Source organism: Mauremys reevesii, linkage group 26 (assembly GCF_016161935.1).
Source record: "Mauremys reevesii isolate NIE-2019 linkage group 26, ASM1616193v1, whole genome shotgun sequence".
Taxonomy (NCBI): domain Eukaryota; kingdom Metazoa; phylum Chordata; order Testudines; family Geoemydidae; genus Mauremys; species Mauremys reevesii.
In genome coordinates, this window is record NC_052648.1 from 12,282,884 (window position 1) to 12,310,554 (window position 27,671).

Consider the following 27,671-nt stretch of genomic DNA (forward strand, 5'->3'; position numbering starts at 1 on the left):
TTCCGTGTGCCAGTAACACATTTTAACGTTTTTAGAAGGTCTCTTTCTATAAGTCTATAATATAGAACTAAACTAGTGTTGTCTGGAAAGTAAATAAATTTTTTAAATGTTTATGAAGCGGCATTTAAAATCAAATTAAAATGCAGAGCCCCACGGACCGGTGGCCAGGACCTGGGCAGTGTGAGTGCCCCTGAAAAGCAGCTCGCGTGCCGCCTTCGGCGCCCGCGCCATAGGTTGCCTAGCCCTGGGCTAGAGCCGTCTGGCCTTGCCCCCTTTTTATCCCAGGGGATGAGGCCTACCAAAGAGCTGGAGAGATGATGCCTATGTGTGTGCATGTGTATGGGCGTGTGCACATGTGTGGCGTGCACACTCTGGATTTCAGCAGAGGCCATCTCAGAGAAGCCAGACACACCAAAATCAACAAGCTTCAGGCCCACAGCCGCTACTGCCTGGCGAGAGAGGAGGAAACGGAGATGGGGCCAGATCCTACATCAATACCCACCCTTGAAATCAATGGAGCCAGGCTGACTTACTCCAGCTCAGGAGGGGTTCCTGCCATGCCGCCCAATTAACTACATAATTAGGTGCACTTAGGCAGCCTCAGTTTATGCCCTGATGCTTGTTGATTCTCCCGTGTCCTCTGCAGCTCTGCTATCAGCCACTGGCAGGGAACACTGGGCTGCCGTGGGCCATTGTTCTCCCGCAGGAGCTGTATTTAAGGAGCTGTTTTAATTAACACACTTGTCGGGGTGTGCGTGTCTCCCCCTTCCAGCATTCTCATTACATACATTGTATTTCAGGCCTGAATTGACAGGGGGCCCCTTTGCGGCACATTCCCCACAATGCAGCCCCACACCTGTCAGGGTTTATAAACCCACCGGGCAATAGGATGCCTCAGCCGCTCGGGGGCAGCTATCCCCATCAGACCCTGCTAGGGCAGATAACGGCCCTGGTTTTCCCCAGCCACGGAACCTGCCTTTGCAAAACCCGGTGTACATTTCTGGTGCTGCCGGTGTGAATTTTAATCACCCATAGTCTTCAGAGGCCCATGCCCCTGCCCTCTGCTGGGTGGAATCAGAACTGCACAACTCTGTGTCATGGGCACTTGACTGCTAAGAGATTCTCCATTAGCTCCACTGGATGGATCTTGTGCCTTTATCCCTACAGCTGTCAGGAAATAGTAAGTGGGGTGATGAACAGGGTGGAGACAACGGAAATTTCTGCCTGTTGTCGGGTTCTTGCAAGGCCACCGTAAAGGAAAAGGAATCTGCAGAATCAGCCCCTTCTGAGAGCAGCCTTACGAACCTGACATGCAGCCCACCTGCCGTCCAGCCAGGCAGAGACCAGCATGCATGCGAAAAGGGGGGGGGGAATTCAAGCCTTAGTTTCCATAAAAACCACTGGCTACTGAACCCTCCCCGCACCCCTGGGGAGATGGGGCAGCCAGAATGTCATGGGGTGTCCCGAGAAAGGGTCTTAAAACTCCAGCAACTCCTTGATTCAGCCAGCACCCACCTCTGCAGCTCTCATCTCCTCAGGACAGGCACCTCCTTGTCCCCAAACCACTTTCCATCTCCCTCAGCCAGGCTCAAACCCTCTGCAGCCTGGGGGAGGAAACCGCCATTACAGCACCAGTGCCATATTATAGATGGGAAACTGAGGCACACAGACCGGCATTAGCAAATGCACCCCCCTACTTTGGTGCTCTTTGGAGAGCTGGTTTTCAGAGGTGCTGAGCACCTGCAGCTCCCATGGCCGTCAGGCAGCACTGGGGGTGCTCTGCACCTCAGAGAAACAGGCCCCATGTGTCTCAGCCCCCAAATACCGAGGTGCTCAAACCCAGCAGCTTGGGACCCAGCGAGTCAGTGGCAGAGCAGGGCTGAGCACACCGGTGGGGCGTGGCTCAGATCTCAGCTGCGTCGCCTCCCGTCTCCGCACCTCCATGGTTTACATGATATCCCAGGGCCTTCTTTCATTCTCCTTCCAGCCCATTAATAAAAAGTCACCCCCCAAACAACCACCCTATTAAATACAGAGCCATGGGTGCACACACGCCCTGTGCCCCCGCCCTACGCGCTGGATCTGTGTGTTCCTTGCTCTCCAGGATTTCCTGAGCCGCAGTCAGACTAAAGGCTCCTGCCCACTGGGGAGAGCTCAGCAGCTCACCCCAATCCAGGCAGAGGGGTTCTGTTGGAGGACAAGGGCAAAACCTCCCTTGTCTCCCAGCTTTGGATTTGGCAGCACCTGGTGGGTCACCCCTTCAGTGTCTCCATGTGGCAGTGGCCAAAAGAGGGCCCACCACCGGGGTGCAGCCAGCAGCCTCGAGTGTGTCTCCCCACTAGCTGGTCTGTCATCCTACATACAAGGTTCCCAGTCACCCATTGTACAGCGCGAGCTAAAGGCCAGGTGCTGCTCCCCGAAATGCGCCCCATGGGTCTCCATGAGGAATCTCTCCCCCAGCCCATGAGGCGCCCCATAGTATCCACCCAGCTGCCCATGGCATACAGGGGACCTGATGCAGTTGCCCCTTCTCTCACCTTCCCCACACCAGGGGGTCAGAGGCTCCAGTGCTGAGGGTGGCAGGGATGACACTAGACTGAGGCACGAGCTGGGGGAGTGAGCAGGAGCCAGCAACTCCTAGGTCCTGTTCCCACCTCTGTCACTGACTCACAATGTGACCACAGATGAGTCCTTTTGCTGTGCCTCAGTTTCCCCACCTGCAATACAGAGATTGTGTCTTTTTCAGTGTGAGAGGGGCCTCAGGATATTGGTAGGAGGAACTGAGCCATGAAGGGCACCCATTGCACAGGTTTGTGACACACCCCCCCCCAGTTAATTTCCAAACACTGAGGCATATACTCTCACAGCTGCATTTGCAAAGATGGCTATTGGTTCTGGGTGCCGTAGTCTGAGCTCTCCTGGGGCTGGGGTCCCAGACTTGCTGAGCACCCGCAGCTCGAGCTGAGAACAAAGAAAGCTGCAAGTGCTGCGCATGTCTCAAAAAACAGCTTTTGCGTTGCCCTGGTCCCAACCTGCCAGTCTCTAGTGCAGAGTAGAGCAGCCTTAAGGCTGCTCTATTTTGAGTCACCTCACAACCATCCCCAGATGCTGTTCCAGCAACTGGAGACCAAATGGATGCTGGGAGCCCTAGCCACGCCCCTTTTCCCAGGCCACACCCTGTACACTGGAAGTGGGACCAGTAGAGGAGCTGCTTAAGTGGCTATATACTAGGTGGGATTCTCCCAGGAGGCAGGGGAGTCCTGAATGGTGGCATCCGCTGGCTCTGGGCCTCCAGCTCAGCACACACCAGGCCTAGTGCTTGGGAGAGTCAGGCCTGCTTTGCACAGACGTAAGTAGCTCTGCCAGGGGTGAGCACCATATGTGCCCGACAAAGGAATGTAACGAGCAGGGGGGTTGCAAGCCTGCCTTCCGGTCGGGGCACGTCTGTGGCTGTCTTCACAAGCCGAGTGCAGTGCCAGCCCTGGACAGTGGGGATGGGCATGGCCTTGTGTGCTGCATTATCACACCCCCGCTGGGCACTGTCTCCCCAGCGGGCACCAAAGATCTGACCCAGTGCTGCCTCCCAGATGGCTCGGCTTTCATTCTGCAAGTTCAGGCTTGTCGTGGGGCAAGTCCACCCCTCTCCCTTTGGGGGGAGCGGCACTGGCGGCACGGCACCACGGTTAAGTCTGCCTGCTTGCCTTAGCCTCGGGGCAGTGCAGCCCAATGCCCAGAGCCAATACGGTCACCCCTGATGGCAGGGCAGTACGACCCAATGGCCAGAGTCAATACAAACACCCTCTCACTCAGGCTGTATGGCCCAGTGGCCACAGTCAGTGTGGCTGACCTCCCCAACACAGTTGTGCAGCCTAGTGGCCAGAGGCAATAAGGCTGCCCTCCTTAGCCGTGCTCTGCAGCCTAACGGTCAGAGTTGGGGAAGTGGGCCACCACCTGGGGCGGGGGTAGGGGGTCCCAGCCAAGGACCTGGCAGTGGGGAGTGCGTGTGCCACTGAGTCAGCTGGGATCTAACCAAAACCCGCTAACTCAAGAGCCAGTTCTGTAACCGTTCCATTGTCTAACTCCCCATGGCTACTTCCTACTGGATTTCCTGATGCTGTGGTCTGGACATCTTTGGGTTCTCCGAGCTCCTCAGCTGGTACCGCTCCTGGCAGCTCCAACCTCCCTTGGGTGTCTGCAGCTATCCCGGCATCTGCCTGGGTCTCGGCACCTCTGGCTCCCACGCTCTGGAGTTTTGGCTACTCCCATGCTGGAGCCTGCAGGGTGCATCCTTCCTCTCCAGCAGTCAGCCTAGAATGAGGCAGGGCTGCTCCCTTTTATAGGGAAGCGCATGGCCAGCAGGGGTGAGGGGGCGTGGTTTCCGCTGCCAGGAGTGCTGGCTTAACCCTTTCATCTCCAGTGCAGGGCAAGTACACCCCATCACAAGGCTGTTAAACAATAATAATAAGACCTAGCTCTGATCACTAGGCCTCAAAGTGGATCAGTGTCTTTATCCCCATTTTGCAGATGGGGAAACTGAGGCACAGAGAGGGGCTGTGACTTGCCCCCGGTCAGTGACCGAGCCAGGCATAGAACGCAGGTGTCTCAAGTCCCAGTTCAGAGATCTATCCAGTAGACAACACTGCCTCCTAAGCAAGGCACAGCAGGGCGCACTGTCCTTTCCCTTTGCCTGCCTAACACCATGGACAGCAGAGGGGCTCTTCCCACTCTCTCTGGGGGTGGCTGAGAAGGGAACCGGACCCACAGGGAGCAGTGTCCTACCATTCCAGCCGGTTGCACAGGTGGCATCACATGTGGCTAGACAGACGGGAGAGTGGCTGAGTCAGCAATTCCAACAATATCTTACTTGGCAATTCTCTCCCTGTTGTCTGACAGCATGGAACACGGCCAGACCGCAAGAGGGGTGTTTCACCCCCACTGTGCCCTGGTCCAGACTATCGCAGGCGGGGCCGGCCACTGGAGCCCCACGTGAGAGCGTCTGTGACAGGGAAGTGTGAGCTAATGGTTAGAGGGGAGCACTGGGAGTCCGACATAGAACCGTAGGGTTAGAAGGGACCGCAAGGGGCATCTAGTCGGACCCCTGCCAAGAGGCAGGATGAGTGGTTCGAACAGGGCAATGGGAGTCAGGATGCTGGAGCTGTCCTCCCGGCTGACAAGAGGGGAGTTATTTTGCTTCTCATTGCTCTACGTAATACCTCTGTAACGTGGGTATAAATTCCTTCCTCCCGTGCAAGCTGGGCCGCGTTCCCTGAGGCCTGCAATGTACCTTGAGAAGGACGAAAGCAAGGAGCTCTGGCTCTGGGGCGTGCCCTTGCCTAGCCTGGGGACCTGTTTTCCACGCTGAATCCATCCACCTGCCGAAGTTCGAGCCGAAATGTCTCCCCTGCCCTCTCCCAGCCCTGTTACTGAGCTGGGTCTCCCTCCGAGTACAGCTGGACTCCAGAAGATACAAGCCAAGAGCAACTCCGCTGAATCGCTCAGGACACAATCAAGTGCCCCGGCAGCAGGCGTTAGCTGAGACACACAGTGCCGATGGCTTTCAGCCCGGGAACGGAAGACGCCAGCCCGGCAGTGGCCGTGCTTGGATCCATTACCATTGGCACTGACCGATACCCGCCGCCCTGGCTGGGCAACACGCTGACTACCATAGGCATTGTTTGGAGCTGGAATCGGTGCTGTCTGAGCATCTGGCTGTCACCGGACCCCAAACCCACCATCCGAGGGAGAATCTCGTCAGGGGACCGTTGTGCGAAGCAGCACATGGCAGAGCGCCCGTGCCCAACGCCAGCTCTCTCCAGCTGCCTGCTGACCGGAACACCAAGCACAGGGAGTCACCCCGAGATCTTGAGCAAAGAAATCAAAGAGAGTCCTTTCTTCAGCCTTGTCTGGCTCCGATCCGCCCCAGGCCCCACCCTTTGGTAGCAGGCAGCCAGCTGTGGCCGGGTGAAGGGTCCAAGGGGCTGCGTTTCGATCCAAGCCGTTGGTGCCAGATGAGAAGCCTGCTCCGTTAGCCTAGCCCGCGGCCAGTGGCTGGACAGGAGTGTGGACGCCCTGGGGAGGGACACATGGCTGCAGGAGCAGGCCAGTGGGGAGATGATACGTTCCTATGTGGTTGGGTTTCCGGCCCATCGGCTGGAAAGCAGCGCACTGAGGTGGGGGTAAGTGCAAGGCATCCGGGCGGGTGGATTTCTGCGGCAGGAGCCGAAAGGCCTGGTGTACAGTGGCCACAACGTGCAAGAGCAGCTTTGGGTCACGTGTGGTCTAGTGGGTGGGATGCCACTCCCCTGCTGGGTGACCTGGGGCAAGCCCCTGCCCCTCTCTGTGCCCGTCTGCCCGTTGTCTCTTTAGGCGGGAAGCTCTCTGGGGCAGGGCTTGTCTCTCACTTGGTCTGGGCAGCACCCAGCACTATCAGGCTTGGAGCCTCTGGCTGTTCCTTTAAAACGTGTCATTACCACTGTTCTGGGAGAAGGGGGCCCGGAGCCTCCTCACCTCTGAAGAGTTGGGGCACAAAATGACCACGCTCCAAATGCAAATTTCATTCCTAGGGCGCGGCGATTGGCCTGCTGCTGAGAGGCAGCCCTTCCCCGCAGCCAGGTAATAGTTACACAGCGCTCTGCTGACATTAGCTCATCCTCTCCCCGGGAGCGGAAGAGTATCTCCATTTTACAGATGGGGAAACTGAGGCACAGAGCAGGGACATGACTTGCCCGCAGGCAGACAACAGGTCTGACTCCCAGTTACCCCGACCCTGCTGCAGAGGCAGATATGGACGGAGGGGCTTTAAACTTCCTCGGCACGCCCTGCATTCTGGAGTAAGTTAGAACAGCCTCAGGGCTGCTCTAATCTACGCTCTGCCGCCGTATGGTCCCCTGGGGGCAGTGAATGGTCATGGTGCGGTGTGCTGTGGCCATGCCCCAGATCTTGCTCCTTACACAAAGGGCTGGGAGCAGGGCTTGCTTGGGGGGGGGAGTGTTCACCGAGGGCCATTCTTGCCCCCTTTACAGCCCTCTTACACTGACAGGGTGGTAGACAAGGCCCTGAGCAGAAATGAGAGGGGGGTCCAGCCAGTCTGTGCTGTTAATGATTTGTACTGAGCCCCCCCTGTGCCGGGGGCTGTACAAAGAGGCAGCCCCTGTGCCAGAGAGCTGGCAGTGTACGAACATGGGCGGTAGAACTGGGAACCGACCCCGGCCATACAGCCACGCTAGAACTCGCCTGCCGACTACCATCCCTGGCTTGTTCCTTCCGATTCTGTGGCCGGTTCATTTTCTGTTGCCAAGCCCGGCTCTGAGGGCTGGTTCTGGAGGAAGTCGAGCACCTGACCAATTCCTGAGCTGACAGGCCCCTCCGCGCTGGGATCCGCAGTTCGCAGACTCCGCCGTGTGAGTCAATTTCAGGGTGTGAACTTGCGCCGGGGGTTCAGAGGTACAAGCGAGAATTGTGCATTCCTGGTTCTCCGGGAGCTCCCAGCCTGGGATCTCTTCCCAGCCACCCAAAGGGCACTTGGAACAGACACTTCTGCACATGCAAGCCCAGCTCCCTTCCTCTAAGCAGTGGTGTCAGACTGGAGCATTGGTCTCTCTCTGCGCTTCCCTCAGGACAAGCTGCAGCACAGAGGGGTAATTATACCAGGCAAAGGAGGGAAAATCATTTTTTCCAAAAGCAAAATCGATGCAGGGAGAAGGCAACCGAGAGAGAAGCCAGCCCAGCGCCAGTGATGGGAGAGGAACCGTGTGTCCCTGCTGCAGCGGAACGGAAGCAAACAGCAATAAGTTGTGCAGATGCCAAAGTGCTAATAAATAGCCCGAAAAAAGGTCAGGCCCAGCTTCATCCCCTCCCCCCGCCGGAGGAGTCACCGGCACTAGAATCACCACACCCACCTACGGGCACCTGTGCTGAGAGCCGGGCCCCGGGCTCGCTGGGGGGCCATGCGGAGACGGATGCTGGAGGACGGTGCAATTGCCTGGACTTCCTCTGCTGATTGCTGCTTTGCTCCTGCCCCCGTCTCTGCACCTCCACCTCCTTCTGCACCCACCCCTCCCACCTTCCCCCCGCCCCGCCCCGCCCCGCCCCGCAGAACCACCGGGGAAGGTGAGAACCGGAGTCCTGATCAGCTTTGTCTGGCAGGGCCATCTGTCACGGAGTGTGGGGGAGCCAGGCCCTGCACCCCTGGGCTCCCTGCGATTCACCAGGACTCTCAGCCAGCCAGTAAAGCAGAAGGTTTATTTAGACAACAGGAACACAGTCCACCACAGGTCTTGCAGGCACAGATAACAGGATCCCCCCTGTTAGGTCCATCTTGGGGCCCCACAGCCCCCCTCGGGGATCAGAGCCCTCTCTCCCTGCTTCCCCTCCTCTGCCCAGCCAACTCCCGTCTGCCCAACCCCCTCCGGCCCCTCCTCTCTGCTCAGCTTCTTTCCCGGGCCAGGAGGTCACCTGACCCCTTTGTCTCCGACACCTTTAGAGGCACCTTTGCAGGGAGGTGCCCGGCCATCAGTTGCTAGGAGACAGAGTGTCAGGCATTCGGCCTAGCATTCCCAGCCCCCAGTGCGAACAGTCCCACTTCGTCACACCATCACCTGGTGTCGATTGGGACGTGGTTCTGCTCTTGACGTCTGATGAAGTGCAGGCTGGACTCCACCCTTTGAGTCAATCGGATGGTGGTGAAAGTTTCTATATTAACCACAGTGGCAATGAGAGACCATCGCCAGTGTGGGCAGTGGCTGGTCCCCTCCGTACTTCTCCAACAACGCACCTCAATCCTGACTGCCTCTAGCAGAGACAATTCACGCTCCAGCCTTGTCACGGAGTCCCTGGGCGCTGCTCTGGAACTGCTCCCCACAAAGCCAGGCAGGACTCTGGGAGCCTCCTCTCCCTTGGAGCAGACTGTCTGCAGGGCAAGAAGCTCACCCGGCTTCACCTCCTGGGTCTCTCCTTGGAGCATTCAGCATCCTCTGCCCCTCCGTGCGCTTCCCACAGCGAGTCCACCCAGCGGGGTCCTGGGGAAGCCACAGGGTCCTGCCCCCCCACTTCGCAGTCAGACGTGACTCTCAGCCAGCCAGTGACACAGAGGTTTATTCGATGACAGGAACAGGGTCTAACACAGAGCTTGTAGGTACCAGACCCCTCAGCCGGGTCCATTCTGGGGCCCAGCTAGCCAGACACCCCCGTCTGCCCTCACTTCCCATCCCCAGCCAGCTCCCAACTGAAACCCCCTCCAGCCCCTCCTCCTCTGGGCTTTGTCCCTTTTCCGGGCCAGGAGGTCACCTGATCTCTTTGTTCTCCGTTAGCTATGCCCTTTCAGGGGGAAGGGTCCCGGCCATTTGTTGCCAGGAGACAGAGTGTCGGCCAATTATACACACTGGAGACTTAAGAAATGCATAGGGGAAACTGAGGCACCCACACAGTATTCAGAGGAAACAATCCCACTTCATCACAGGCCTCATTTATCTCTTAACCGCCCCGCTCATATCCCAAAGGTTGGGCCCAGCTGGTGCCAGATGGCAGCTTGGGCTGGGGACCCCAGTCAGCTGACTCAGTATGGCCGGTCTTACGTTCCAACCCCCTGTGAGAGCAGACTCAGGCCCCATGTAAGGACCCTGGGGGTTTGTCTCTGCTTCAGACTGAGCAAGTCGGTAGAGATGTAGGCCGGTGTGCGTGTGTGAACAGCTGCTTCCTCAGCTGGTGTCAAGCAAAGGCCGTGAGTTATGCATCAGCTGAGGAATCAGCTCCCCGAATCTGTGCTATTGATACTGGGAATCGTAAGCCAGTTCTCCCCTGCCGGGCAGCGCTTAGTATCCAGGGCACGGAGCAAAGCGGGTAAAATGCTGCCAAATGCGAACGGGGAGAGTTTGGGGCAGGTGTAACTAGCGACACAAGGCAGAGATGGGCTTAGCGTCCTGCCGAGAGCACGGCCCCGTGCCAGGCCCGGAGACGCTGGAGGCAGCTGGGTTCGGAACTTTCCTTCTCCTCTTCCGCCGGGCCCTGTGGCCATGACATGCCCCAGCCCCCCGCCCAGCCTTCCTTTCCAAAGCCACCGGCTTGGATAGGGTTGGTTTTTAATTGCGTTTTGCAAAGGGCTGGCCAAGGGAGGCTTTTAACAGCCCCTCCAGACCCCCCGCCCCCAAACCCTGCTGCGACGCTAAAACTGGATGTTTAATTGACCCACTTGAAGTTGTTTTAAGCCTTTCAAAACAAGGGCTTTGAACAAACATCTTGCGGCGTCCTTATATTACAGACCCTTCAGGAAGGCGCTTTAATAACGTCAAGAAAACACCACCGCCCAAGTTCCTATTTATAGGACTCCTGGAAGTTAGAATCCACAAAGAAATGACTCCAACGTCGTGCAGGTGCTAAATATATTCCCAGGAGCTGTCACGGTGTCAGGCTGGCAATGAACAGCCCCGTTCCCGGAGGAGGCCCCCAGTTCTGCATCGTGGCCCATACCCGGCGCCCCACTGATGGGTGGGTACGTCAGATTGAAGGATCAGTGCCTTAGTGAGCAAATAGACATTGCATTGTGCAGCTGGGCGGGTAAGAATCCATTACCCAGATCCCTCCTGTGTGAAAGAGGGATTTCTTACTGTTTTATTTATTTCAGATACCATGGGCCAGATGCTCAGCTGGTGTGAACTGACAGGTTCACCGAAGGCAATGAGACCGCGCCAATTTACATCAGCTGAGGATCTGTCTTCCTCGATTTAAAGAGAAGTGGAAAGGAAGGGCAGATCTTCCAAAACTGGGTGACTGGGCAAGAAAATGGCAGCCGAAATTCAATGTTGATAAATGCAAAGTAATGCACATTGGAAAACATAATCCCAACTCTACATATAACATGATGGGGTCTAAATTAGCTCTTACCACTCAAGAGAGATCTTGGAGTCATTGTGGAGAGTTCTCTGAAAACATCTGCTGAATGCGCAGCGGCCGTCAGAAAAGCTCACAGAATGTTAGGAACAATTAGGAAAGGGATAGATAATGAGATTGAAAATATCATAATGCCACTGTATAACTCCCTGGTGTGCTCACACCTCGAATACTGAGCGCAGTGCTGGTCACCCCATCTCAGAAGAGATATTAGAACTGGGAAAAGTACAGAGAAGGAGAATAAAAATGATTGGGGTGTGGAACAACTTCCACATGAGGAGAGATGAAAAGACTTGGACGTTTCAGCTTAGAAAAGAGACGGCTGAGAGGGGATACGACAGAGGTCTATAAAATCATGACTGGGGCGGAGAAAGTGAACGGAGAAGTGATATTTACCCCTTCATATAAACACAAGAACCAGGAGTCACCCAATGAAATTAATAGACAGTAGGTTTAAAATCAACATAATGAAGTATTTCTTCACACAATGCACAGTCAGCCTGTGGAACTCACTGCCAGGGGATGTTGTGAAGGCCAAAACAATAACTGGATTAAAAAAAGAATTAGCTTAGTTCATGGAGGAGAGGTCCATCAATGGCTGTTAGCCGAGAGGGTCAGGGATGCAACCCCATACTCTGGATGTTCCTGAACCTCTGACAGTCAGAAGCTGGGACTGGATGATGGGATGGATCACTTGCTAATTGATCGCCCTGTTCTGTTCATTCCCTCTGAAGCATCTGGCACTGGCCGCCTTAGGAGGACAGGATCCTGGGCTAGCAGGCCCATTGGGCTGACCCAGTATGGCTGTTCTTATGTTCTTCAGACTAGATCACTGATCTGCACCGGCCTGGGTTTTTTTGGGTCTCCTGCATTCATAGAGGTCACGCTACACCCCTGTTTGCAGTTTGCAGCCCAGGCTATTAGAGGCAGCCTGTGATATATTGTGCTGTATTTCATTGTAGGACCCGCAATGGCAAGCGGAATATAATCCTCTGCTGGGATTTCTGGGGGAATCTGTCTAGGGCTCCTGTCAGGATTCGAGGAGAAGATTTAACTCAGAGCGGGGAGGCGTGGGCACGAGTGCACTGAATCTATCAGACAAGGAAGCAAAAATAGACTCAAAAAATGGGAGGACTCTAGTGATGTTACTTCCCAAAATTGCAGCAAGTGCATCTGAAGCCGCTTAAAGATTTGGGGCCAGATTCTCAGCTGGCGTCAGTGAGGTAGCTCCACTGGAACGCCATCGATTTAACCCAGCTGAGAATCTGGCCTTGATACATTTCCACCCAGAAGCCTGCCCAGAAAATAACTGTGAGGTGAACCCTGCTGAGCCCGTTGTTAATTAAGCTTGTGCATTCAAACAATCTAACTTGTTCCGCCCTGGAGCTATGGCGCCCGTGAAGGGTTCTGAAATAAATGATATTCAAGCCGATTTGGCTGCCCCCTGGAAGCTGTGCTCGTTAGAGAAAGATGTTCAGCGTTGTTGGTCTTAGTCAGAGAAGCAGGCGGGGGTGTGGCTCGTGCACTGCTACTTAAATCCTCCAGCCCTGTGCATAAAAATCAACATGTGCCGTCAGATTTTTTGCCCTACTTTCCCCTGATCAGGGAAATTAAAATGCCAGTGGCAGAGGCGAGTATTTTAGCAAAGGTCGGGCTTGATTTCTGTAGCTTCCAGACTTATGCTCCTTTAATGCACCGGCAGGAGGAACTGGCAAACCGCATGGAAAAGAAAGGGAAAGGCAGGGAGAAACCAGGGCAAAACCAAGAGCCAGGTGCAATGGGCAGCCAGGCCTGCTGGATACCTGTTGTGGGGGTGAGTGCAGGTGGGTCCCCCTCTCAACCGAGGAGGAGGAATCACTGAGCCCAGAGAACCCCGGGCAGCGCCCCCCAGCGTTCACGGGTGTCTGAGGAGTCAGTGGACACCGCCCAGAGGAATCCTGCTTGGCGGCGTGATCGGACGAGGGGCTGGGAACTGGTGCCACGGTCACCGAGCCACCCCGCGTCCAGCTTCCTCTTCCTGGAGTGAGGGTTGTTTGTCGTGGCCAGTGCCAGGAGGAGGTGGACAAGGAGATCTCATGACTTTGTGGGGCCACGGACGGGGTGTCTGCTAATAGGGGTGACGGATTCGTCCTAAAAGTGTGGGGGGGGGGAGGCGTGAGGCCCCGCCCCCTCCATGGCCCCGCCCCCTAGCCAAGCCGGAGCCGAGCAGAGGGGCCAGGGGGTGGGTCTTGGGGGCTGAAGAGCTGACGCTGGGCCATGATAAGAGCAGCGTGGGCAGCTGTGGGGAGCCGCAGACCCTCCAACTGCCCGGGGGGGGGGGGAGGCTGGGGGGGGGACACAGACCGGGGGCTGCTTTTGGGACCCCCCCACCCCAGGCAGGTGGAGGGTCCATGATTCCCCACAGCTATCCAGCCTCCCAGGATGGGCTCCAGCATCTGGCCTGGCCTGGGGGGCAGGGCCTGGGGGGAAGAGGAGGGGCAGGGGGCCGGGGCCTTGGTGAAAGGTGGATGGGCTATGACCCCGCAGCCCCCCCACCCCATTCTGGTCCCTTTGACACTAATCCAGGAGGTGCAGGGCAAAATGCAGCTAGACCCTCAATGAGACGTTCTGGAGAAGCGAGAAGAGGGGCTGCAGCCTGGCGGGGCAGGCGTCAGGGGCGTCTGTGAACCGCGCCAGATACACACCCCTGCTCGTGGCTTCACGGCGGAGCCACCAACCAATGTCCCCAGCAGGCCGGGGCCCAAGGTGGGACGTCCGTGCCATATAGGGAAGGCACTCAGAGCCTGCCAAAAATCGAAGGCTGCACCACCAGCAAACCACAGGACGCCATCCCTCCGCAGCGAATTCATTCATAAACTGTTATCAGCCGAAGCCTGTCGCTGGAGCACGCCGAACAATCTGCTCCGTGATTTATAGGAGAAGCCTTTAATAATAACAATCAACCCCCTTCCCAGCACACCCCGCCCCCTCATCAATCCACAGGGCGCCGCAAGGCAGCAAAAGGCTATTTCCCCAATCATTTATGGCAGGCGCTTTATTAATTTGCACGCATAGATTTTATGCCCGAGGCTCAGGGGACTGATCAATGGAACCCATCAATAGAATGGTGTAATTGGATCGGGTGGGCTGGCCCTGCCTCTTTCTGGCTGGCATGGCGGGCAAAGGGGGTGCTTTATTCCTTAACACTTCTGCGGGTTTCCTCCAAAGGCAGACACGGGGCTTTTAATTAAAAGCCGATCGCCTCCTGAAAGGTCTGCTGAGACAAGCACTGGTAAGAGGGCGTCATTTGTGTCCCCCCCTTCCCTCCTCCCATATGCAATTTCTTTCAGTGCATCTGCCAAATATGCAAAGACCATCTAAAAATGCTGGATGGGTGTTCTAGACTGGGTTGGGTTTTGTGAATGGAGACGGCTCGCACACTGCTGAGCGCTCAGGATTTCAGAAGGGCTCCATGCAGCAGGATATTCAGCCGGGAAGCCAGCACACTGGGGGATCACTGCTCCCCGCAAACAACCTCGCTTTGCCAAATAAAAACCTGTCTAAATCCTGGAGGTTGTTCCACCGAGTGCTTTCAGAGCAGGCTTAGTGTATGCGAGGCACAGTGCTGCCAGCCAGCCACCTCCCTCCCCTGCCTGTGCCACTGGGAGCTTTTTCAAAATCATAAAAAGGCTCCTAAATTCCATGCTCCACATCCTTAAAAGTTCCGCCCCAGCCAGCGGCTTATTCTCGATCCCTTATGACGACATTGCTAATTCTTTGGAAATGGATCAGAACAAGAATACCGACACGTTTAACATTAAATGGATGTACATGGGAAAAAACCCACAATCTCTCTCACCCCCCCCCGCCCTCAGATTGACTATAAAATGCCAAGTATAAACTAAGCGATCTTTCCAAATGTCACCTCTCAACTCGCTGACTTCAAAATGAATAAAATGGCATTAGAGAGACGGGCTTGGAATTAAGATCGGTTCAAAAGGAGAGAGAAAAAACCCAGTGCATTAAAGAAACGGTGCAAATCACGCCTCGTTACAAAAATAGCTTGCCAAAAAAAAAAGTGAAAATCAATTCTGGTATAAATTAGCAGTGCAAATGCTCTGCACAGGATTAACCATCATTGCAGAGAAAGCAGCTCTCGGATTAACCCACATTCAACTGCCCTCTTGAAATCCCAATTGTTAGACTCTAGCGTGTAATAAATAGCAACCCAAGCCACCTGCAATAATCGCTTCCAAACAAATCCACAGATCTGTCACTACAGGGGGGCAGATAGGAGCCATTCAGTGCAAAAAAATGTCTTGCAACGATTTCCACAGACTTCCTCCATTCTTACAAAGGCATCCTACAGACAGGCACATGCACGTCCACAAATTAGCCATGTGCTGAAGGTGGGAAAGAAGGAGATTGTCTTTCAGCTGCCAGAGTGGATCATGTATTAAATAGCCCCATTTCACACACACCCCAGCCAAATCCCCTCTGCCAGTGTCTGTTTCTAACGCTCTATTCCTGCAGACATCAGCTGTGTTCATATCGATACGGAGTCACTTGGTTGCAACACACACAATTCTACTCCCAGCTGTTAAGGAGCCTGGCAGACTGTATTGCACAGAGCCATCAAATCTGTGTGCACAGATATAGAAATACATACACCCGGTGTGGTCCTTTCCTTACCTCCAACGCAGAGCAAAGACATGTTACGTCCTCTTGTCTGCTACCTCAGCGGCTCCAGGGGACTTCAGAGTTAGCTGCTAGCTGGGTGCCTGCTTGGGAAAGGGTGTGTGCTTGCTAGAAAATTGCATACTGCTCCATCTGCCTCTGTGTGGGCTGCTCCTCACTCTGGTCCCTAGCAGCCAGCCATTTTGTTTCAGCACAAGGCCTATGGACAGCTCCTGACGTCAAGCAGCTGGGAGGCAGGAGGCGGGTGTACTGGGGGCACCTGATTAGCTGGGGTTGGGTCTATTCTTAAAGGCACCCGAGCTGGCTGTCAATGGAAGTGTCGGTGTGAATAATGCACATCCCTAGACTCCCCTTGGCCCGCCAGCGCCGAAAGCGCTCGCAGGCCGTGGGCATCGACCATTAGTACCTGGCTCTGGGACCAGGTCGCCCCCCACCCCGCAGCTGTTCACTTGAAACCTGCGTATTTCCCCTCTGAGGCGTGACTTGGTGGGCTTTCTGGGGCTGTCTGTGGGGGGGGTCTGGTATCTGGATTAAAGGGGTCTGGGGAGGGGCCTGCTCTGAAGAGCTCCCTGTCCAAAGAGCATCAGAGGGCTGGGTGTCCGGGTCTGGCGCTCATTCCACATCAGACAGAAAGATCCCTGCCCTCCTCCCCCACAAGAGGTGAGGGCCAGATTCACGGCTGAGGTAAAACAGCCTGGATCTGCTCAGACTAGGGCCCTGAGTCTCTGTGGTCCCCTGCACCCTGCCTCACAAACATTCGCCTCCCCGTGTCCCGGCTGGGTCAGCAAGGATTAGCATCTTCCCCTTTTGACAGAAAGGAAACTGAGGCACCGGGACTAGTCCAAGGTCACACACATTGGTAGCAGCTCTTGGGGTGGGTCGCGAGTCTCCAGAACCCCAGTCCACTGGCTTAACCACAAGAACATCCTTCCCCCCTTTTCCTGGACCCTCCCCCCACCCCACGGTGCTATCTTGGGGCCTCATCACCCCTCCTGCCCCGGTGGCTGGGAGAATGGAGCAGCACACTCAGGTCACAAGCTCTGTAGGGCAGGGACCGGTGTTGGTCCAGCACTTGGCACAGTGGGGTCTCGGGCTGCATCTGGGGCTGCCGGGTGGCACCGCGGCGCATGGAACAAGCCAGACTAATCAAACACCAGCCACAGCGACTGCTTTCCTCCTCGTGGGTTTTCATCCCCAATACAGCTTCTGCGGGCCCGATCCTGCCCCGAGTGAGCCCTGCGCAAAGCCCACCGCCAGGGTATACAATGCGGGGAGGTCACAGCGGGACACAGACCCAGCTAGGATAGATATAAAAATCAACCTGGCTCCCGTGCAGCACGCTTTACGCACCCCCGTACTAACGCTGCTACTCGCAGCTCATGGCAGACCCACCCCTTTCTTCACACCACGGCCCATCGCAGATGGGACGGGCGCTGCCCCTGTCACCGCAGGTCACATAACAATTCTGAAATGCAGGCCAGACGAGGCCCGGCAAAGCGCAACCGAAAGGGGTGCCTGGCCCTTCTGCTGGCCCTCTGCACAGGGGCACATTTCCCACCCCGACAGCAACTCCTCTGGGTGCGACGGTGCTATTTTAACCTCGTCACTTTTCAGCCAAGAGCTGGTTCTTAGGAACCAGCCAAACTCCCAGGCTCCTCGGCGCACTGTTTTCTTGCACCCTTTCGGACCCCTCTCCCCCGACGGCGGCTCAGCCTTCCAGCCCTCTGCCTAGTCCATTGCGTGGCTTGGGGTGGCAGGTTTTCCCTCACAGGCTGTATCAATCCGCCTCAGCGCCACATTCGCTCCTCAGTAGCCCGGGCTCAGCCCTGAGGAGTCGACCAGACGGCTGGCTTACTCGGCTGCGGACCTGATCATGTGTCTTCGTGATTCAAAGCCCTTCGAGGCCGCAGTGCCTGAATCTCCCAAACAGGGATGAATTTCCCCCCAAGCCCGTGGGTCAGTGTGATTAACCTCATTTAACAGCCGGAGAAGAGACATTGCCAAGTCAGAGTCCCACTGGTGCCTTACCTACATGGCATCACATCCGCCCTCTGCTAGCACCAAGGAGCCGGTTTTCGGGGTCTCCTCTGGCAGGTTCCCACGCTGCTCAGCATGGCCTGAAGGCTGTAGATGGAGTGGCTGTGACAGCTCCAGTGGGCGAGGTGTCGATGCCGGCTCAGGAGTGCACCTGGAACCTGATCCCCTGTTGTGATCCGGGCCCTTGTCACCATGGCAGCGGCACAGAGAAGTGGCACAGCTGATGTCCCCACGGGCACCTGGGCATGCTCTGGCATCGGGCGAATCCTGGCTCTATGCCGGCCCCTTGGCGTAGCTGGGCCGGAGGGTACAGGAGTGGGACTGGGGGCATGGCTGGAGCACTGCTGCACCCTGGCGGTTCCTAGATGCCGGAATGGCCCCTTGGGCTCTCCTTGGGGCCCTAGGCAGGCGAATCAGGGCAGCGAGATTGCTGTGCGGAGGGCAGGCCCCACCACATGGGCAGCGCGTCGGTGGCAGAAAGCCCCGAAGTCTCGAGTTCATATACTCCAAGGCCAAGAGGGAGCGTTGTGATCACCTGGCCTCAGCTCCCATGTAACACAGGCCCCAAATCGCTCCTAGAGCACGTCTGTTAGATGAACATCCAGTCGGGCTTTAAAACTTGCCCGTGATGGAGACGCCACCACAACCCTGGATAAATTAAATCCACAGAACAGTCCCAGCATGGGGTGGGGAGCAGCTTCCCCTCCCGTACCCTGACTGTGGTAAGAGCGGGGGGCTCTGCTTCTGGTCTGGATCGATCTTTGAGCTCTGTGCAAACATGAGGGTGTATTTCTTGATGGGGGCGGGGAGGACAACAAACATTTCCAGAAGCGACTCAGGATTTTGGGGGCTCAACTTGAGATGACTTAAAAAGGAGCTGATTTTCAGATGTGCCAAACACAGGCCTAATGGAAATCCAGCGCTTTTAAGCAGGGCCGGCTCCAGGCACCAGCCCAGCAAGCAGCTGCTTGGGGCAGCCCAAGGTGAGGGGCAGCACGTCTGGGTCTTCAGCGGCAATTCGGCAGCGGGTCCCTCAGTCCCTCTCGGAGTGAAGGACCTGCTGCCGAATTGCCACCGAAGACTGAAGCGGCAGCGGTAGAACTGCAGATCGCGATCGCGACTTTTTTTTTTTTCTTTTTGCTGCTTGGAGCGGCAAAAACCCTGGAGCCGGCCTTGTTTTTAAGGCATCTCCTGTTGAGGAGCCAGGAATCAAGGCAGCCAGAATCACTGGTCACTTTTAAAAACATGGGCCCTGACTGCTAGCCAGTCAGCTGAGACGGGACACTTCATTTCATATATGACACCTAATGGCTTGCAGCAGCTTTGATTGTTAATCCAGTGCTCTGGGTTCACACTAGTGACTCCGACAGCTCATTACCTCTTGTATTCTTACAGTCTGATGTGGAGAGAGCCTGGGATTTCATCCGACTCATCGCTGTGGCCGTTGCTTCAGAAATAGGCTGAGATGTGGGCATCTCATGAGCTAGATTTTTTTTAAAAATATTGTCTCATTCCCTTTAAAATTCCTACCTTCCTGGTGGCTTATGTGGAAATGAGCCGCCGGAAATGTGTTGAGGAGGAAATAAGAGCAAAAGACACACCTAGGGCCTGAGTTTTCACTGCTTTGCACGTTGTGTCACCCTGGACACCCAGGGGTAGCAGGTCGCCATGGCTGCACAAGGATGGCCGGTGGGCAGAGCCCCGGGTACCAGTGTTCCGTGGGCACTCGGCTGCTCACTCCCTGTCTCCGTGGGTGAGTCAGTGGGAGTTAGGTGCCTAGATACATCTGAGGACTTGGGCCTCAGTTTCCCACCTGCACAATGGGGATGACGGGCCTGGCCTGCCTCCCAGGGCTGTTGGGAATGTGTGAGGTGCTCAGTTGCTTTCGTAATGGGGGTCATATACATGGGCAGCGGGTATCAAAGGCCAGGGCAGGCTAAGCCTCCCCTGACCCAGCCTGTGGCCCCGCCCATGTTCTGCCCCCAGGCCCCGCCCTCCCTCTCCTTCTCCCCTGAAGCCGGTCGGGGCTCAGCTCCAGGCAGCAGCCTGGAGTTTGGGCCTGGGGCTGGGGCGGCCAGGGGTGGCTTGGGCCAGCCTAGGGGGCAGCCAGTGGCTTGGGCCAGTGCTTGGGCTGGCTGGCGCGGCTGGGGCAGGTGGGCCAGGGGCTCCTCTGGCCACGGGGGGAGGGGGGCTCAGGGGTTCACCTCCTGCCCATGGTCATATAAGCACCTAAGATAGATTTTGCACTGGTGCCAATGACTGCACAAGATGCAGGACACAGGGGAGAATGAGCTACTGCCTAAGGGTCATGTTCCCAGCTATTAAGGCCAGAAGGGACCATTCTGATCATCTAGTCTAATCTCCTGCATAGCTCAGGCCAGAGCATGCCACAGAGCAGCTCCTGCAGCCAGCCCATACCTGGTGGTTGAGCTAGAAGCGTGTCTTTTAAAAACGCTCTCGATTTAAAGGCTACAAGTGATGGAGAATCCACGACATCCTGGCTCGGTCCAGCCCATCCTGGTCTGAGTGCACAGCAGTAACCGCACGCTCCAGCACAGATCTCGGAGCCACTTTCACATGGAAACAGTTGGGTTGGGTTTTTTTTTAAACCCCAAACTACCCCGCCGGTCTGACCGTGTTAACTCAGACAATCCATAACTCATTACGGGTTGTATTGATCTGCCCAACTGAAGATCAGTCTAAATGCCAGACGATGGGAAGCCAAGAACATTGCGGTATCCTTCTAACATGCAGTCACGCTCAGCGTTTGCTGGAAGGATGATTGGAAATCAACAAGGCAGGACAGTCAGCGGCTCCTTTGTTCATATAATGAAGGTGGCAGTAGCTTCCTTTGGTTTGGTTTTGTTTAGCGGGATTCTCCATTGGCCTGCGCGCTGGGCAGTCATTTATAGCCGGGCAAACCGGGAGTCAAATGCTACCCTGTCAGAATGGCAGCGTTCACCCCTCCTTTGCACAGGTATAAATGACTAGACCAGGTGCAAAGCATCTAAGAAGAGGCCCCGAGGCTGAACTAAGGCTGCCAACTTTCTAACTGAACAAAAATGAACGCCCTTGCCCCGCCCCTTGTCCGAGGCCCCGCCCCTGTCCCGTCCCTTCTCTGAGACCCCGCCCCTGCTCACTCCATCCCCTTTCCCTCCCCCACCTTCACTCACTTTCACTGGGCTGGGGCAGGGGGCTGGGGCGCAGAATGGGGGGGGGCTCTGGGTGGGGCCGAGGATGAAGGGTTTGGGGTGCGGGAGTGGGCTGGGGCAAGGGGTTGGGGTGTTGGGGGGGTGCGGGCTCCAGGAGGGAGTTTGGGTGCAGGAGGGGCTGGGGCAGGGGGTTCAGGGTGCGGAGGCCCAGCGGCACTTACCGCAGCGCCGAGGAAGCGGCCGCCAGGTCCCTGCAGCCCCTAGGCACATGGGTGACCAGGGAGGCTCCGTGCGCTGCCCTCACACCCGCAGGCTCCACCCCTGCAGCTCCATGGGAGTGTAGTTCCCGGCCAATGGGAGCTGTGGAGCCGGCCCTCAGGGCGGCGGCAGTGCACGGAGCCTCCCTGGTCGCTCCTGTGCCTAGTGACTGCAGGGACCTGGCGATCGCTTCCAGGAGCTGTGCGGAGCCAGGTAAGGCACAGAGCCTGCCTTAGCCCCGGGCCCCCGCTGCGCCACCGACCGGACTTTTAACGGCCTGCTGGGCAGAGCCGATTGGAGCTGCCAGGGTCCCTTCTCGACCGGGCGTTCTGGGCAAAAACCGGACGCCTGGCGAATCTAGGCTGAACTCGTGCATCAGCCGCAAGGCCTAGTCGCACGTCAGCCAGACATCTTGGAAGTAGCTACACGGAAGAAAGTGGGTCCAGATTCCCAGTCCCTTCACTCGGAGAGCTGGGACAGAGGTGAGGACAAGGGTGGCTTTTAAGAATTCCCCCCAGCCCTGGGCATGGGGAAAAGTAAGGGTAGAAGGTAGAAGCAGATAGAAACCCCCACCAAATCAGAACGGTCTGCTGCAGCCTTCAAGCCGCTGTGTTCAAATCCCAGTTGTGACTCACTCCTAACCTCAGTTTCCCATCTATAAAATGGGGATAATAATTGGTTCTTTGTTTTCTCTAGTTCATGGGGCTGGTCAACATTTTTCCACTGAAACTGTTTTTTCAGGGTTTCAACTCACTGAGTTTTTTCCCCACCAAAAGGGGCTGCCCGCAGCCCCCAAACCCAAAGTGTTTCACCAGAAAATGAAGTTGTTTTGGTTCTCAGCCTAAATCTAGGGATATTAAAATTCTGCTGAAAAACTGTTGGCAGCGCTGTTGGAGCCGAGTGAGCCCAACATGGCTGAGGGAATATCTTTTACAGGACCAACATCGGTGGGTGAAAGAGACAAGTTTTTGAGCTCCACAGAGCTCATCCCCAGGTCTTTGGGACGAGCCCTGAGAGCTTGGAAGTTTGTCTCTTTCCCCAGCGGAAGTTGGGGCAATAACCGATCTCACCTCACCCCCCTTGTCTCTGCTAAACAATTGACATTTTTGGTGCAAAATGTAGACAAAAATATTATTTCATCAACAATTTCTGCAGGAACAGACCCCATCCCCCTTTTTTTGGCCAGCTCTGCTATTTAGATGGCAGGGTCTTGGGGGGTAGGGCTCTCACCCTTTGGTATGTACAGCACCCTGCACAATGGGACCTCCCGCTCTCACCTGACGTCTCCGTGTGGTGCTGGGGATAATGAAAGCTGGTGATTTTAGCAAGGACATTGAAATCAGAGGAAAACTACAAAAACCTCCCTATTAACAGGAGAGTTTATTTTCAAGCCAAGTCCTAAATGCTAAGCCTGCCTTCCTTGCCTCTGTCCCCTTAGGAAAGCAGCCTCCATCTACCACACAGTGGGTGGGAAAGGCTGTTTTAAATTCCCAGCCCTGCCTGAGTTTTCGTGTTATAATTCCATTAAAGGCTCCCTGGGAGCGTCTAACCCAAGCCACCAAACCGGGGCCGCATGCCTCCCAGGGATGCCAAGGGGAGATTTCAGCTGTAGTGGGATGCAGTGCAGGGGGGCTACGGGCTATAATTTATGGTGGCCAATGAATGTGGATGGCCCCTGAGCAGAGATAAGAGCAGCTCCCCCCACCCCCAGCCCTATCAGCTCTTCCTTTGGAGCAGGGCAGAAGCGACCGTCCGCTGAGGAGCGGGAACATCTTGAAACAGGCGTTGGTCAGATCAAGAGACCATGAAGTGTGTGTGTGGGGGGGAGATCTGCTGGGTGGTAAAGACCCCCCCCCCATACAGAGAGGGAGGAAAGACTTGTGGCTAAGGCAATAAACCATCCTTAGGAGACGTGGGGCCGATTCCTTCCTCTGCCATTGACTCCCTGGGGCATCTTGGCCAAGTCCCTCCCTGTGCCTCAATTCCCGAGCTGTGCAATGGGGATAACAGCTCTTCTCCTAGCTCTGCCCCCCGGCTGCCTTCTCTCTTGGGCCGGTAATTTTCTGGGGCAGGGGCTGTCTCACTCTAGCACAGGGGTAGGCAACCTATAGCACGCATGCCAAAGACACCTTCTAAAAATGTTAAAATGTATGACTGGCACTTGAAACCTCAGCTTTGAATCTCCCCTAGGAGGATCGGTGCTGCACCCCCAGCTCTGGAACAGTCTCTCAGAGGAATCTCTGCCGTGTGCCAGACCCCCAAGGGCTCCCACTCCTCTAAGGGTGCCAGAGGCTGGGACCGGATGACAGGGGATGGATCAGACGATAAACTGCCCGTTTCTGTTCATTCGTGCAGCAGCATCTGGCAGAGGCAAGATACTGGGTGAGATGGTCTGACCCAGCATGGCTGTTCTGCAGTTCACTCCTGTGTCACCCCCCTGAGCGTGGTTCAGCGAGTCCTGGGAGCGACGTGTGCACTCTGCAGGGATTTCTGCACCGTGACGCACACGCGGCGCTGTCAGAACAATCGGGGTGATTAGTCACCTGGAACACAGCCTGGGGAGTCCTAGGCTAGCACGGAGGGAGGAAGGGTAAAGCACAGATCATCCTGGTGAGCCCAGAGCTCAGCCAAGCTGGAGTGAACCCCATCATTCGGGCTCCGTGTTCGGTCAGTTCCCAGGTCAGAGCCCCCCGACTCCTCCCAGCAACCAACTCCTGTCCCTCCACCTCACCCCTTCCCGCCCCTTTGGTCTCATGCTGGGAGGGGTGGGGAACCCTCCTCCTTCTGGGGCGTTGGCTGCTGGGTGTCAGTGTCATGGGGACTGGGTTTCCCGTTGCATTCTCAGACCCTCCATTGATACGGGGTTGGCCTTCACCCGTCCTTCTTATTGGCTCAGGCTGTCAGGAGACATCCATACCATGTCTCCTAGCCTGCCCTCAAAGCAAACAGTCTTTCCCCCCACCCCCACTGGGTAGCCATGTGAAATACAGGGGAAACTGAGGCACACATAGGATTCATAAAAACGTTACAGAAAATTCCCCTTTCGTCACAAGAGGTGGCAGCACCTCGGGGAGCAGCACACTTAGTGCCTCACTGGGGCACTGGGTCCTGAAATGGAGCAAATCACCCGCAGGCACATCCCCTCACAGCTGGGCATGGCGCTGCAGTGACAATGCCTGACAGCGGCTCGGTGCTGTGACAGTCGGTCTCTTCCCACAGCTCCAGCCCTCGGGCCAGGCCATTCATAACCTCTCCCCTTGTGAGGCCAAAGAGTCCACAGGCCGAAAGTCCCACAACCTGTGTCGGGTCATCAGCCCCCACGCCGCGAGATCATAATGCAAAGGGCAAAGCCGTTAAAGCCAGCGCCTCTCTCATCCGATCTGCTCTAACAAACCCCAGATTGAATTGCCAGCCCTCCTGGGATGTGCGGCATGTAATTGCTTCTGTCATCGGGGAACCGGAACGTCCCTTGGGTTCCATGCCATCGGGACAGCAGCCAGCGCCCCACAACCCATGTCCCGGTGAAACTGCCAAGAAAACACCCCTCTGACGTGGAAGCCGCTTGGCCACATTCAGCAGCCTGTAAATTCCCCCATCCTGTGGGGGACGGAGCAGGTCAGAACTTGTGCACCTGGTTCAGTGCCCGCGGAGGAAGCTGGATGCATCAGCAGCCTGGAGCTGTCTGCTCTGGCCACCTGAGTCATGAATGGATGCATCAAGGGCGATGCAGCGAGGCTTGCAGGCGAGCGGAAGGCTCGGCAGAGGAGGAAGTAATTAGATTTTATCAATGGAACATTATAAATCACGCAGTTCACAAATTTACTCTTCCACATTTTCATTCCCAGCATTTAATCCCCTGAGTGCAGGAGCCAATCCTGCGAGCGCGGCTGCCGGGCAGCCTCCAGGATGTTACTCTCTGGCTTACGGTAGCCCAGGGCAGAACAGAGATCAGGGCCCCATTGTGCTGGGCGATGCAGAGCCGCAGAATGAGAGCTGCCAGCCTAGGCAGACAGCCCGGATAAAGCTGGGGAGGGGGTCACGCAGCAAGTCAGAGCCAAGAGCAGAATCCAGGTTTGCAAAGTGTCAGCCTCCTGCTTCGCCCACTAGACCACGCTGCCCCTAGCTGACTGCAGCCTCTGTACTCACCAGTAGGCTGTGGCTATACACATGTTCAGCCCCTAGCCTCATAAGCAAAAGGCAACCCTGACCTGAGCTACAGGGGAATCACCATTCCCAGGGGCAAGACTGCGATCCCTGGGGACTCCCAGCCACTGGAAGGAGACTTGACAGCCCTGGAGCCAGTCAGAGAATCCAGCCAGCAGAGACCAGCAATGGGCTGGTGCAGTAAACAGCCAGGAGATGTGACCACCAGGATTTGTTAGGCAACGTTACCTGGGTCCCTTTGCACATGTCATTAGTGTGAGGCTGCTGCCCTCTGACCTCACTGTGCCCCTCAGCCGGGTGGTACAGGACACGTTCTCATGGATAGGGCACTGGGCTGGGACTCTGGAGACCTGGGTTCTCTTCCTGGCTCTGCCACTGGTCTGCTGCGTGACCCTAGGCAAGTCACTTCGCCTCCCTGGGCCTCAGTTTCCCCATCTGTAACACCCCCCGAGCGCCGCGCTGCCTCACCAAAACAGCCTCCCCCAGCGCCTCCCTGGGCGCTGGGGGAGGCTGTAGAATGAGGATAGTGATATTGACCTGCTTGGTAAAGTGCTTTGAGATCTCCTGATGAGAACAGCTTTGCTGACTAGCGGTGACCTCCTTCAGCTCAGGGGTTAACAATTACTGTGCCTAAACCCACAGCACCTGGGTTCTAATCCTGCTGGGGTTTGGCACCTTGGCTTCCTCTTACATCCAGGTCAGGGCCCTGGGAGTGAACCCCCGTGTCCGCCCGCTGTGCAGGGATGATCCTGTCTCAGCGGAGGGGGAGTTTAGAATGCCAGCTGCTGTGCGTGTTTGATGCCCTCCCATGCCGTGCTCTCTTCAGTGCCCTGCACTCCCCCAGTGAGCACTGTGTGTCCTTCTGTAAGGGCCGGCTGAAGTCTATAGGGTGGATAAAAGCCAAACTACTGCTAAGGGTTTGTAGAGATTTTCCCTTCAGTGCCAGCCCTCCACTGCCCCCCTTCCAGCACCCTGCAAATCACAGATAACTGAGCACTGATGGGCAGGCTGGCTGAGGGCATCAGGATCCTTGGCAGGGTGCCATTGTGTCCCTGGTGCTACATAGGCATGCAGGGGACTCTGCCAGTCTGGCTGGTTCCCCGCAGCGCTGCCATTTCTGCTGGGAACGGGGAGGGGGCGGGGGAGCTGTGGCACAGGAGAGGCTGAGCAGGAGGCGGGGCTGGGAATCGCTCAGTCCTGGCACTGGCAGGCAGTGCAGAGAAATGAGATTCGAAAAGCAGCTGGATTCGAGGAAGCCGGAGGGCCAGGGCTTCAAAGCACCGGGGGGGTTCCCGGCACAGCGCCCCCAGGGTCAGGGCTCGTTTGCTCCAGGAACGTGCTCAGGTGGGTGGGGTGACTGAAAGCCGTAAGCACGCGCCCCACCCGCTACGCCAGGCAGGATGGGCTGCACTGTAACATCCTGGCCTAGGGGCCCGGAGAGCTGGGCTCAGCTTTGACACTGACCTGCTGGGTGCCCTTGGGGGAGTCACCAGGCTGCTTCGTGCCTCGGTTTCCCTGTCTGCAAGAGGGTCTCACGTCGCTGAGCTCCCTTTGCAGAGGGTTTGGTGGCCCATGGGTGAACAGAGAGATGGAAGCAGGGCCGGCTCCAGGCACCAGCCAACCAGGCACGTGCTTGGGGCGGCACCTTGTAAGGGGCGGCCAATCTTCGGGTGGCGGGGCGGCGCTGGGGGGGGTTGTTACGGCGGGGCGGGGCGGCGCTGGGGGTTGGTACAGCACGGCGGGGCGGGGTGGGGCAGCACTTGGGGGTTGTTACAGCACAGCGGGGTGGCGCTGGGGGTTGTTACAGCACGGCGGGGCGGGGCGGGGCGGGGCGGCGCTGGGGTTGTTACGGCGGGGCGGGGCGGGGTGGCGCTGGGGGTTGTTACGGCGGGGCAGGCCGGGGCGGTGGGGCAGCACTTGGGGGTTGTTACAGCACAGCGGGGCGGCGCTGGGGGTTGTTACAGCATGACGGGGCGGTGCTGGGGAGGTTATTTCGGCGGGGCAGCGCGGCACGGGGTGGGGCAGCACTTGGGGGGGTGGTTTCGGCAGGGCAGCGCGGTGTGGGGCTCAGGGGGGTTGTTTCGGCGGGGCAGCGCGGTGTGGGGCTCAGGGGGGTTGTTTCGGCAGGGCAGCGCGGTGTGGGGCTCAGGGGGGTTGTTTCGGCGGGGCAGCGCGGTGGGGGGCTCAGGGGGGTTGTTTCGGCGGGGCAGCGCGGTGTGGGGCTCAGGGGGGTTGTTTCGGCAGGGCAGCGCGGTGTGGGGCTCAGGGGGGTTGTTTCGGCGGGGCAGCGCGGTGTGGGGCTCAGGGGTTGTTTCGGCGGGGCAGCGCGGTGTGGGGCTCAGGGGTTGTTTCGGCGGGGCAGCGCGGTGTGGGGCTCAGGGGTTGTTTCGGCGGGGCAGCGCGGTGTGGGCCCAGGGGTTGTTTCGGCGGGGCAGCGCGGTGTGGGGCTCAGGGGGGTTGTTTCGGCGGGGCAGCGCGGTGTGGGGCTCAGGGGGGTTG

The 27,671-nt window shown here is 57.0% G+C and overlaps 1 protein-coding gene and 1 long non-coding RNA gene across 2 annotated transcripts in view; both read right to left on the reverse strand.

The window, feature by feature from the left end:
- The window catches only part of UNC13A (unc-13 homolog A), a 114,689-nt gene extending 98,970 nt beyond the window's left edge, over positions 1-15,719 (reverse strand). The window contains exon 1 of the mRNA XM_039515907.1: positions 15,556-15,719. Within this exon, the coding sequence (XP_039371841.1) occupies positions 15,556-15,577 (22 nt within the window). The 5' untranslated portion in view covers positions 15,578-15,719. The remainder of the gene's footprint in view (positions 1-15,555) is intronic.
- Positions 15,720-24,079: 8,360 nt separating this feature from the next.
- LOC120391853 lies at positions 24,080-26,796 on the reverse strand. The gene is made up of 3 exons (XR_005591506.1): positions 26,637-26,796; positions 25,401-25,607; positions 24,080-24,605 (listed from the first exon to the last, which is right to left on the reverse strand). It is a non-coding gene; the product is annotated as an uncharacterized LOC120391853 (long non-coding RNA).
- Positions 26,797-27,671: the final 875 nt, after the last annotated feature.